The sequence below is a fragment of the Oryctolagus cuniculus genome, chromosome X (assembly GCF_051225735.1).
Source record: "Oryctolagus cuniculus isolate XC-2025 breed Fujian yellow rabbit chromosome X, ASM5122573v1, whole genome shotgun sequence".
Lineage (NCBI taxonomy): Eukaryota > Metazoa > Chordata > Mammalia > Lagomorpha > Leporidae > Oryctolagus > Oryctolagus cuniculus.
The window spans coordinates 50,374,550-50,387,609 of NC_142888.1; the positions used below are offsets into that span (position 1 = coordinate 50,374,550).

A 13,060-nucleotide genomic window follows, 5' to 3' on the forward strand; every position below is an offset into this window, starting at 1 on the left:
AACACCTCTGCTCTCTCCGTGGATGGGGTGGGCTCCTAAGGCTGAGAGTGGATCTCCTGCTCCCTGTAACTGTGGGAGCCTTGCACACTATGGCTATGGGAATTCTGTGATTGCACAAAATGACCTGAGGTGTAGCTGGATCTCTGGGCAGTCGTTGTGTCTAGCTTCAGAGGCTCAGATTTCCCTGAGTGTCTGGGGTAGGTCATTGCAAGAGGGTTCCATACTCACACAGAGGACCACACAGATCCTTTGTGTGGTTCATGCACTTGTGTGGGTGAGGTGTGTAGCCACTGTGTGCTAACCCCAGGCATTGATAACCTTGGCAGAGGGAGGTGAGGCCATATGACACCAGCCGACATGATCATACCCTCCCCCAATCTGACAGTAGAGGAGATCTACCACGCCCAAGTTGGGTGTCACCCTGGACTCTTGCCCACATTCAAGCACTGACCAGAGCTACGTGACCCACCCAGCATATGCCCCTGTCTATCCACTGAAGGAGCAGACAGTCCACTAATCCACAGAGGAATACTTCAAAGATAAAAGACATCAAGGGAGAAAAACGAGTGTTTCCACATATGCCTAAAACTCAATGTAGAAATATATGAAACATGAATAACAAGGACAATATGACTTCTTAAAAGGAACACAACAATACATCAATATTAGAATGTGAAGATGAAGAGATTGGTGAAATGCCTGAAAAGGAATTTAAAAGACTGATCATAAGATTACTGAAAACACAGAAGAGCAAATAGATGAGATGAAAAAATCATACATGATATGGATGAAAATTTTGCCAGGAGACACAGATATTGAAGAGTAATAAAACTGAAATATTAGAAATGAAGAATTCTGGCCGGCACCGCGGCTCACTAGGCTAATCCTCCGCCTAGCGGCGCCGGCACACCAGGTTCTAGTCCCGGTCGGGGCGCCGGATTCTGTCCCGGTTGCCCCTCTTCCAGGCCAGCCCTCTGCTGTGTCCAGGGAGTGCAGTGGAGGATGGCCCAGGTGCTTGGGCCCTGCACCCCGTGGGAGACCAGGAAAAGCACCTGGCTCCTGGCTCCTGCCATCGGATCAGCACAGTGCGCCGGCCGCAGCGTGCCGGCCGCGGCGGCCATTGGAGGGTGAACCAATGGCAAAGGAAGACCTTCCTCTCTGTCTCTCTCTCACTGTCCACTCTGCCTGTCAAAAAATAAAATAAATAAATAAATAAATAAGAAATGAAGAATTCAATATGTCAAATAGAAAATACAGTGGAAAGTATTAACAACAGACTGGTCAGACAGAAGAAAGAATATCTGAACTACAAGACAAATCTTTGACTCAGACAAAAAAAAAAAAATAATAAGAGGGGCCGGCGCTGTGGCATAGCGGGTAAAGCCACCACCTGCAGTGCCAGCATCCCATATGGGAACCGGTTCAAGTCCCGCTGCTCAACTTCCGATCCAGCTCTCTGCTATGATCTGAGAAAGCAGTAGAAGATGGCCCAAGTCCTTGGGCCCCTGCACCCACGTGGGAGACCCAGAAGAAGCTCCTGGCTCCTGGCATCAGATCAGCTCAGCTCTGGCCATTGCAGCCATTTGGGGAGTGAACTAGTAGATGGAAGATACCCCTCTCCCTCCCTCTCTCTGTCTGCAACTCTGCCTCTCAAATATATAAATCTTTTTTTTTTTTTTAAAAAAAAAAGACCCATCTATTTGCTGCCTATAAGAAACACACCTCATCAACAAACACATACACAGACTGCAAGTGAAAGGATGGAAAAAGATATTTCATACTAACAGAAAGCAAAAGCAAGCAGAGTAGTGATCCTAAAATCAGACAAAATAGACTTTAACACAAAAACTGTTAAAAGAGACAAAGAAGGGCATTGTGTAGTGAGTAAGGGATCAATTCAAAAGGAAGATGTGGCTGTATTAAATGTATAAGGACCCAATGCCAAGGCTCCTGGCTATTTAAAACAAGTGTTTAGGGATCTAAAGGAAGATATAGGCTCCAATACAATAATAATGGGGGACTTCAACAACCCACTGTCATAAATGGACAGATCAACTACACAAAAAATCAACAAAGAAACAAGAGTTAATCTACACTATGGACCAAATGGACATAATAGATATCTACAAAACTTTTCATCCTATAGATGTACAATATATATTTTTTCATCAGTGCATGAAACTTTCCCTAGGATAGACCATATGCTAGGCCATAAAACAAGTCTCAACAAATACAAAAAGTTGAAATCATACCATGTATCTTTTCTGACCACAATAGAATGAAGCTGGAAATTAATAATTTAGGAAAATTTAGAAAATATGAAAACATATGGAGACTGAACAACATGCTCTTGAATGAACAGTGGGTTATAGAAGAAATTAAAAGGGAAGTAAAAAAAATCCTAGAAACAAATGAAGATGACACACAACATATGAAAACAGTATTAACAGGAAAGTTTATACCAATTAGTGCCTACATCAAGGAACTGGAAAGGCATCAAATAAATGATCTAACAATGCATCTCAAGGACCTGGAAAAACAAGAACAAACCAAACCCAAAATAAGTAGGAGGAAATAAATAATTAAAATTAGAGAAGAGAAGATTGCATTGGGCATAATGTGTTAAGCCACTGCCTGCAATGCCAGCATTTCACATGGGCACCAATTGGAGTCCTGGCTGCTCTATTTCCAATCCAGCTCCCTGCTAATGTGCCTGGGAAAGCCCAAAAGATGGCCAAAGTTCTTGGGCCCCTGAACCCACATGGGAGACACAGATGAAGTTCCTGGCTCCTTAGCTTTGGCCTAGCCCAGCCCTTGTCATTACAATCATTTAGGGAGCGAACTAGCAGATGCAAGATCTCTCTCTCTCTCTCTCTCTCTCTCTGTCTCTGTAACTCTTTCAAATAAATAAATCTTTTTTAAAAAATGAGAGAAGAAATAAAATTGAAACCAAAAACAATACAAAAGATCAGTGAAATGAAGAGCTGTTTTTTTGAAAAAAATAAACAAAATTGATACACAAAAAAAGGGGTGGGATGGGGAGAGAAGACCAAAATTAGTAAAATCAGAGATGAAAAAGGTGATACAATGGATAACACAGAAATAAAAAGAATCATCAGGAATTACTACAAACAGCTAGACGTCAACAAATTGGAAAATCTAGAAGAAATGGATGTGTTTATGAATACATACAATTGACCAAAATTGAATCATGAAGACATAGAAAACCTAAATAGACCAATAACCAAGATGGAGATTTAATCAATAATAAAGACCCTCCCAACAAATAAAAGCCCAGGACCGGATGGCTACATTGCTGAATTCTACCAAACCTTTAAATAACTGATTCCAATTCTTTTCCAACTATTCAAAACAATCCAAAGGGAGGGAATACTCTCAAGCTCCTTCTATGGGGTCAGCATCACCTAAATTCCAAAAACCAGAAAAAGATACAACCAAGAGAACTATAAAGCAATATCCATGATGAACACAGATGCAAAAATCCTCAACAATATACTAGTTAATCAAATCCAACAACACATCAGAAAGATCACTCACCCAGACTAAGTGGGATTTATCACTGATATGCAGGGATGGCTCAACATACACAAATCAATAAATGTGATAGAGCACATTAACAAATTTACAGTAAAAAGCATATGATTATCTCAATAGATGCAAAGAAAGCATTTGATAAAATACAACATCCTTTCATAATAATAATAAAAAAACAACTTTAAGCAAATTGGGTATAGAAGGAACATTCCTCTACACAATCAAGGCAATTTATGACAAATCCACAGCCAGCGTCATATTGAATGGGGAAAAGTTGAAAGCATTTCCACTAAGATCCAGAACCAGACAAGGACACCCACTTTCACACAGCTATTGAATATAGTTCTGGAAGTTTTAGCCAGAAACATTAGGCAAGAAAAGAAATCAAGAGGATATGAATTAGAAAAGAGGAACTCAAATTATCCCTGTTTGTAGATGACATAATCCCATATATACAGGAACTGAAAAACTCCACTAAGAGACTATTGGAACTCATAAGAAAGTTTAGAAAAGTTGCAGCATAGAAAATCAACACACAAAAATCAATAGCCTTTGTATACACAAACAATGCCATGGCTGAGACAGAACTTGTAAGATCAGTATCATTGACAATAGCTATAAAAATTTTAAATACCCTTGAATAAATTTAACCACAGATGTGAAAGATCGCTCCAATGAAAATTACAAAACATTAAAGAAAGAATTAGAAGACACAAGAAAATTGGAAAATCTTCTATGTTCGTGGAATTAATTGTAGTCATTCTACTATTCTATCATCATCTATTCTGTCATCAAAATGCCCATACTACCCAAAGCAATTTACAGATTCAAAGTGATCCCAATCAAAATACCAAGGACACGCTTCTCAGAACTAAAAGCATGATGCTAAAATTCATATGGAAGCACAAGAGACTCTGAATAGCTAAAGCTATCTTAAATAACAGAAATAAAGCTGAAGGCACCACAATACCAGATTTCAACACATACTACAGGGCAGTTATAATCAAAACAGCCTGGTACTGGCACAAAAATAGACATGTAGATGAATGAAACAGAATAGAAACCCCCAAAATTTATCCACACATATACAACTATCTAACCTCACCCCTGAAGAAAGGACAGTCTCCTCAACAAATGGTGTTGGAAAAATTGGATCCATGCATGCAGAAATATGAAACAAGAATCCCACCTTACATCTTATACAAAAATCAATTCACAATGGATCAAGGATCTAAATCTATGAACTGATGCCATAAAATTCCTGGAGGAAAACACTGAGGAAACCATCAGGGAAATGCAAATAAAAAATCACAATGAGGGTGCCAGCGCTATGGCATAGCAGATAAGGCCACCGCCTGCAGTGCTGGCATCCATATGGGTGCCAGTGTAAGTCCCAGCTGCTCCACTTCTGATCCAGCTCTCTATTATAGCCTGGGAAAGCAGTGGAAGATGGCCCAAGTCCTTGGGTCCCTGCACCCACATGGGAGACCCGGAAGAAGCTCCTGGCTCCTGGCTTCTGATAGGCACAGCTCCAGCCGTTGTTGACATCTGGAGCGTGAACCAGTGGATGGAAGACCTCTCTCTCTCTCTCTCTGCCTCTGTCTCTCTGTAACTCTGCCTTTCAAATAAATAAATCTTTAAAAAAAAAAAACACACACACACAATGAGGCTTTACCTCTCCCCAGTGAGAATGGCTACCATCCAAAAATCAAAAAATAATAAATGCTGGCTCCCTAAAACACTGTAGGTGGGAATGTAAACTAGTACAACCATATGGAAAACAGAATGGAGATTCCTTAGAAATCTGAAAATACATCTACCATATGACCCAACAGTGCCAATCCTGGGAATTTACCCAACCAAAATTAAATCAACATAAGAAAGAGCTATTTGTACCTGATATTTTTTACAGCTCAATTCCCAATAACTACGATATGGAATCAACCCAGATGTCCATCAACTGATGACTGGATAAAGAAAATGTGGTACATATACACTGTGGAATAGTACTCAGCCATAAAAAGAATGAAATCCTATCTTTCACAACAAAATGAATCTAACTGGAAACCATTATGCTTAGTGAAATAAGCCAGTCCCAAAAGGACAAATATCATGTTTTCTTTGATATGAAGCAGTTAATATAAAATACAAAAAATGTGTAGGAATGAAATGGACATCTTAAGATTTGGGTTTTTTTTTTTAGCCCTTGTTTATACTGCTGTGGAACTACAGTCTTTTTTTTTTTTTACTTGTTGAATATTACGGTTAGTTGTATATTAATCCTGTGATCATATAATGGACTGAAATTTTGTTTTTGCAAAAATTTTTTTTAAAAGGGAAGAAGGAGGAGGATTGAGGGAAGAAAAGAAGGAGGGAGGGAAGTATGATTATCTTCTCAGAAGTTTACCTATGAAATACATGAAATTTTCTCTCTTCATATTAATAAAAATAAGCAAAAAAGAAAATGGAGGGGAGAAGAAGTAAATCAAGTTAGTGGGTTATACTCAGCACTTTCTTAAATGAAAAATAAAGTATAATACACTGCATGTAACAGGGGTAAAAACTTGTTTCATTCAACTTTTGATAATAGTGTTTGTTTGCTGAGATATGATGGAAAACATTTTCTTCCTACAGGTAATGGTCAAAAATGTTAGTAAGTTCCTGCTTAACACTCAAAATCACAATGTTCACTGTAGTGTTGATTGCAATAGCAAATATCTAAAATAACTGATATGTTAAAAAAAGGAAATGGAATAAATAAGTTACAATACATTTACACTAGTACTATCAGCAGTGTAAATAAATGATCTAGAGTTTAAATGCCCATCTGGATAAATACTTAAAACACAATGCGAGGCAAAATCCAGACAAGTTGCAGGGGAAAATGCCATTTAAAATAATATAATTTATGTGAAATTTTAAAAGATAAAAATGGTACATGTAAACTTTTAGTTCTCTGAAACAGTGAAATGACTGAGGCATAGGAGAAACTGGTAAGATTTGACAAAACACAGTGACAAGTACACAAGTGTTCATTATATTATTTCTATGTTTTTCTGTATGCTTCAAATATCTATGTAAAATACAAGATCTCAAATATATCCTTAAAATTCATACTCCCTATTTCATGTTTATACCTTTAAGAGAATATATCTTAAATTAAAACTTAAAGAATAAAGAATAAAAAAACTTAAAGAATAAAACTTAAAGAAGGCTTGATTGTTGTTTTAACATGACAAGCTTTTACAAAATACTGACCTAAATATTTTTTAAAGATTTACTTATTATGCAGAGTTTATTATTATGCAGAGTTACAGAGAGGCAGAGGCGGAGAGAAGTCCTTTATCCACTGGCTCACTCCCCAAACGGTCACAAGCGTAGGAGTTGCGCCTATCCAAAGCCTGGAAACAGGAGCTTCTTCCAGGTCTCCCACACAGGTGCAGGGGCCCAAGGACTTGGGCCATCTTCCACTGCTTTCCCAGGCCATAGCAGAGAGCTAGATGGGAAGTGGAGCAGCCGGGACCCGAACCAGAGCCCATGTGGGATGGCAGAACTGCAGGCAGCAGCTTTACCTACTACGCCACCGTGCTGGCCCCTAAACTTTTTAAAATAGTAGATTTGTAGCCACCTTGATAACAACTTATTTCATTATCATGTGAATGTGAATGTACCACAGATCTAATCATTTCCCCAGAAACAAAGCAAGTACTATAAACTCTCCCAGTACCCTGCTGTCCTGGTCAATCAAATTGCTTTTGTTTATTAGGAGTTCCCATAAATACCACACACAGATTACCCACTTTCAAAAGAATTAGGCACAAAACACATTTAGACTTAAAGTGACACAAGATATAATTTAAGAGGAGACTTCAAAAAGTTCATAGAAAATAGGATTAAAATAAGTGTATTCCAGTGTAAACATTTTTGAAATCTATGCATAATTATATTTTTCACTGACAATTATGGAAGGGCACTTCAGGACCCTACAGTGTGCTGTTGTTGCTTGTTTGTTTGTTTTTAAGATTTATGTGTTTATTTGAAAGGCAGAGTTAGAGAGAGAGGAGAGACAGACATCGTCCATTGGCTGGTTCATGCCCTAAATGTCTACAAATGGCCTGCCAGGAGCCAGGAACTTCCTCTGGGTCTCCCAAGTGCAGATCAGGAACCCAATTACGTGGTGCCTCTTCCTCTGCTTTCCCAGGTGCATTAGCAGGGAACTGGATCAGAAGTGGAGCAGCCAGAATAGGAACTGTGGCCCATATGGGATGCTAATGGCTAGGCTTTCCTGGGACTAGGCCACAACGAGGCCCATCTCCCCCTCCTATTTTTTTAATGTACATTTAACACAAATTTCTATTTCACATTAAACCAGTAGTAGTTTGTATGCCATAAGAATCCTGATAGAAAACAAGTTAGGAATCGTGAACTCTGTTTCCCTACATTAGCTCATAAAAGGCCCCCAGCGTCTTAAACCTCTGCATTGTCACTGGCACAGAAATGAGAAAACCTGAAGCTATGCACACTCGCCGAAAGACAAAATTCATTAATAAAATACATCTAGACAGTAAATAATGCAGTCAACAACTTAACATTCCCTTTACTACCATGTAAAGCCGTGTACCTGAAAAGTCCATGTAACGCATGTCTCTGTTGTCCATTTTTAAATCGTTAGCCTCAGCCTACAAAACAAGGAAGTATTTCATATCCTGTTCATTATCCTCCGTTTTCTCAAGACATTTCTTTCCAGTCAAATTTTTCTCGATACTTCTCCTTTGAGGGCCTGGGGGAGGATGGGGGGGGGCGCTAAAAGTAGTTAACGGCCGTTAAAGGCAGTTAACAGGGCGGGGGGAGGGGACAGAGCAAGCAGGTTGTCAAGGGACATAAATCTTCCCCGAAGCGCCGGAAGCAGGGCTGAGCAGGACGCTGTGATTGGTCTAGACGAGCCTCACCGCTACTTCTTAATTGGTTCAAAATTCGTCCCTACCCCCAGCCCAACCAATCATAGTTTGAACGCATTTTGACCCAGCACCTTGAGCACCCCACCGCCAATTGTCACCAACCACCAACCGTCCTGTAGAAGCTACAATGACTACTATGGCCCGCTTTTCGTGGCCCAGCACTGTCCTCACACTCCTCTATCTCAGCCCAAAAACGCTGTCTTTGCCCCTCCATCTTCAACTTGGCATTGTCGCCATGAACAGTTTGATAGTCCACAAAGCCGTTGTCTTGGGGGCCACTCAAAAAAGTGTTGGCCCAATGGCCACATCTTCTTGCCAATTAACAAACGACTAAAACCATCTCCAGCCTTCCTACCCACTAAATCACTCACCGCGGCTAAGACCACTGAGACTACGGCGTCCTTCCTCTCCACACACTCCTTTCACAGCCCCTGAAGAGGCTCAGAAAGCTCCTCCCCTTATAGGGATGCCATTTACGACCTTTTCCCTCTATGCAAGAGCTGAAGACTTGAGTTCCAGTCTAGAATTTACGTCCTGAGGATGTAGTTCAGAGAGTTATCTGACTGATAATGCTCCGTAAGAATCATTGAGTACGCAAATACGATGTAAATACAAAAGCAGGGGCCAAGCGCTGGGGCGTAACTGGTAAAACTGCCGTCTGCAGTGCCGGCATCCCTTCATGGCGGTTCGAGTCCCGGCTGCTCCACTTCCAATCCAGCTCTCCACTTATGGTCTAGGAAAGCAGTAGAAGATGGCTCAAGTGCTTGGGCCCCTGCACCAGTGTGGGAGACTCGGAAGAAGCTCCTGGTTGCTGGCTTCAGATCGGCCCAGCTCCAACCATTGCGGCCAATTAGGGAGTGAACCAGCGGATGGAAGACCCCTCTCTCTGCCTTTGCCCCTGCCTCTCTGTAACCCTGCCTTTCAGATAAATAAATAAATCTTTAAAAAATACAAAAGCAAGGGAGGGGGGCTGAGGAAGTGGGCGTGAGGGAGAGAAAAAGAAGACAATGTTTCAAGACAGATTTTTGTTACCCTGCAGCTATCAAATCTGAAGTAAACTCCTTAATGACCCCCTGATGGTTCACAGCAAACTCACATATCCCATCCATCTCCAAACAAAAGGTTTGAGAAATGAGGGAGGGGGGTGCAATATATGGGCAAATACATCCCAGCTTAATTTACATATGATGTTTGAAATTAAAAGTTGGGCTCTACTGAAATCTTCACTCAGAGACATCAGTGCCTCCAGATTTGGAGACCAACATTAATAAGCCTCCCACTTCCTCCTTCGAATACACTTCTTTTAAGCCTTGTACACCTCAGTCAAGCCAGATGTGAAACTAACAGGAGGAAGAAGAGAGACAGTGGCTCCAATTCTGAGAACATTAACCAAGTTCTATTCTGATTCTGAGTCTTAACAGTCATCATATATCATGGAAAAGATGGAATTTATAAATCGCCTTTCCCACTCCAAAATTTTCTGCATCTAGAGGCAGGTGTTGTGACACAGTCGCATGAGACACCCACATCCTATTTCAGACTGCCAGTTGGAGTCCGATCCAGCTTCCTACTGGTGCTCCCTGGGAGGCAGCAGGTGTTGGCTCAAGTGCTTGAAATCTGGATGGAGTTCCTGGCCCCTTGGCTTTAGCAGAGCCCAGAGCTGGCTATTAAGAGCATTTGAAGAGTAAATCAGCAAATGAAAGATCTCTCCCTCTCCCTCCTGTCCTTCAGGTGGGAAAGGCGGGTGAAAATAAATATACATTTAAAAATATTTTTCTGCATCTATGTCACATAATACAACGAAGAAAAGAAGAAAGGGAAAATAGAGGAAGTACAGTAGTCTCTTATTTGCCATTTATCCCTCTGTGATTTCAGTTATCTGCACTCAATCATAGACTAAAATATTAAATGGCAAGTTACAGAAATAAACAATTCATAAGTTTTAAGTAACTTTAAATTTAAATAACTTTTATTAAGTCTATAGTTATTGTTCTAGTTTACTGTTGTTGTTAATCTCTTACTGTGCCTAATTTGAGAATTAAACTTTATCCTAAATATGTATGTATAGGGGCTGGCACCAGGACATAGGTTAATCCTCCACCTGAGGTACCGGCATCCCATATGGGCACCAGTTCTAGTCCCGGCTGCTCCTCTTCCAATTTAGCTCTCCACTATGACCTAGGAAAGCAGTAGTAGATGGCCCAATTCCTTGTGCCCCTGCGCCCGCGTGGGAGACCAGAAAGAAGCTCCTGGTTCCTGACTTCAGATTGGCACAGCTCTGGCTGCTGCAGCCATCTGGGGAGTGACCCAGCAGATGGAAGGCCTCTCTCTCTGTCTCTCCCTCTCTTTGTCTGTAACTCTTTCAAATAAATAAATAAAATATTTTTTAAAAGATGTATGTATAGGAAAAAGTAGTGGGGGGTGGAGGGAGAGAGACAGACAGTCTGTTACTATCCAGTTTTAGGTATCTGATGGGGTTTTTGGGATGTGCCTTCCAAAAATAAGGAGCAACTACTATACTGCTACTAACTCCTCTTCTTTTGTATTCTGCAATTTGGTATGTGTGGGGAGCAATCCGGACTAGACTAAGTTACTGGAATTAAGACTTATTCTATGCATCTGCTCTCCCACAATATGGCGCTGGGAGAGAAGTAAACAGCTTCCGCACAGCTGCCTCCAGTTCAACTAATAAACTGTAGGACTTGCTCCTGATTGGAGAGCAGCGTACTCGGCGTGTGGGCAGCCGAGTTAGGATTGGCGGAGGAGGACTATAAAGGAGGAGAGAGACGGCATGCACCAGGAACATCTATGGGGAACATCTAGCTGAAGGAACACCTGTGCAGCCCCCCAGAGAGCCGGCTGGCGGTGTGCCGCTCCCCTGCGGAAGTGGGGAATGCGGCCAGGGGGAACTGCCCTTCCACGGAGGTGGAAGGGATAGTAGCCAACCCGGGAAGAACCAGCAGCAAACCCGGGGAGGGCCGAGCAGACAGAAAGAACAGCGCAGGGTCCTGTGTCGTTCCCCCACGAAGACGGGGAGCGACATAATGGTGCCGTGACTCGGATATGAGGCCTGGGCAGGGTTTGGTGTCGTTCCTCCATGAAGAGGGGGAGCGACATAATGGTGCCGTGACTCGGATATGAAGCCTAGGCAGGGTTTAGTGTCGTTCCCCCATGAAGACGGGGAGCGACAGGTATGTCTTTGTTTCCTAATCTTGCCAAATTAAGGAAAGAAGTGTGATGGAAAACAGAAGTAGAATATCTCGGAGTTGACAGACCCTTCCATACACCACATACAGTTTTACTTTGTGCTAACTCTTAGAATCTTAGTGCCTCAGTTTCCTCATTTGTAAAATAGCAATAGAAGTAGTTATTGCCTTTTGGTTCAAAGGAATAAATGTACATGAAGCATCTAGCACAGCAGGTAGGTGGCGTATAGTAGGCACATTAACAAATGATAGTTCCCATTATCATTCCTCATTTCCTAGTGGGCAAACTAAGGACTTCCGACATCCATCATCCCAGCCGGGCCCCTGGCTCTACCATAACTTGTTCATGGATGAACAGATGAATGAACACAGCAATGATTAGACTTCAGCCCTTAAGCCTACACTGGCCTTTCACATGCATTGTAGAGTTCTTCATGATTAATAATGTCTGTGGTAGGATGGATATTATATTATACAAGGCAAACAGGAATCACATGGCTCTATTGATTATTTTGATTATAAATATGAATCCAAAGTCAAGGCTATTGAGCTGGCAGTACTACACTGAAAAGGCCAGTGAACAAAGGAAAATACACAAAAATGGTAAAAATTTTCTGATGCATGTGTGTCTCCTTTTCTTGTTTGTTTTTGATCTGGATGTTACAGACAAATGAGAATTCAGAGAAAACAAAGAAAAAGTAAGAGAGGAGAGAAATGGAGAAGAGAAGTGAGAAGGAGGAGAGGAGATAAAAGGTAGGTGCATATTGAGGAGGAAATCCAAGAATGAGTAGTGAAATGCCATTAAGTAGCACTTAACATACTGTGGATTGTCTTCCCTTACCCTAGCACAAGCTCGAAATTTTCTGTCTCATCCTTTAACAAAATGTTGCAGAAATGGTGCAATAGATACCATATAAGTGGGTGAACAAATTGGAATCTAATGAGAGCCTATTAAGACTCTCATTAATAGAGTGGATTAAAACAGAATAAGCAACCAAGAATGCAAATTAGTTAATAAGGTAGCATTAAACCTTGTTAAAAGAAGAAAAAGATTTTCAGAATAAACATGCAATTATAGTCAGGAAAATTCTAAAAACAAAAGTATTAATGGAAGAGAGGTTTCTTATGCCAAACATTAAAGCCATTATAAGTAAAACTGTGTAGTAACAGTACAGACAAAAATGAACAGAACAGAGCCCAGAAATAGATTGAAGTATGTACTGATACATAGGGTTCTTCTAAAAATTCTTGGAAAATGTATATTATGAGAAAACTCTGCATGAATTTAAAACAAATTTGTACCAAAATAAACTGATCCTTCCATACCATCTTTCCATGAAC

General features: G+C 40.9%; 1 protein-coding gene across 1 annotated transcript in view; it reads right to left on the minus strand.

Moving 5' to 3' along the window:
• TEX11 (testis expressed 11) overlaps positions 1 to 8,341 on the minus strand; it is a 295,156-nt gene extending 286,815 nt beyond the window's left edge. The window contains exon 1 of the mRNA XM_017349668.4: positions 8,177 to 8,341. Within this exon, the coding sequence (XP_017205157.3) occupies positions 8,177 to 8,213 (37 nt within the window). The 5' untranslated portion in view covers positions 8,214 to 8,341. The remainder of the gene's footprint in view (positions 1 to 8,176) is intronic.
• Between the last annotated feature and the right edge of the window lie 4,719 nt (positions 8,342 to 13,060).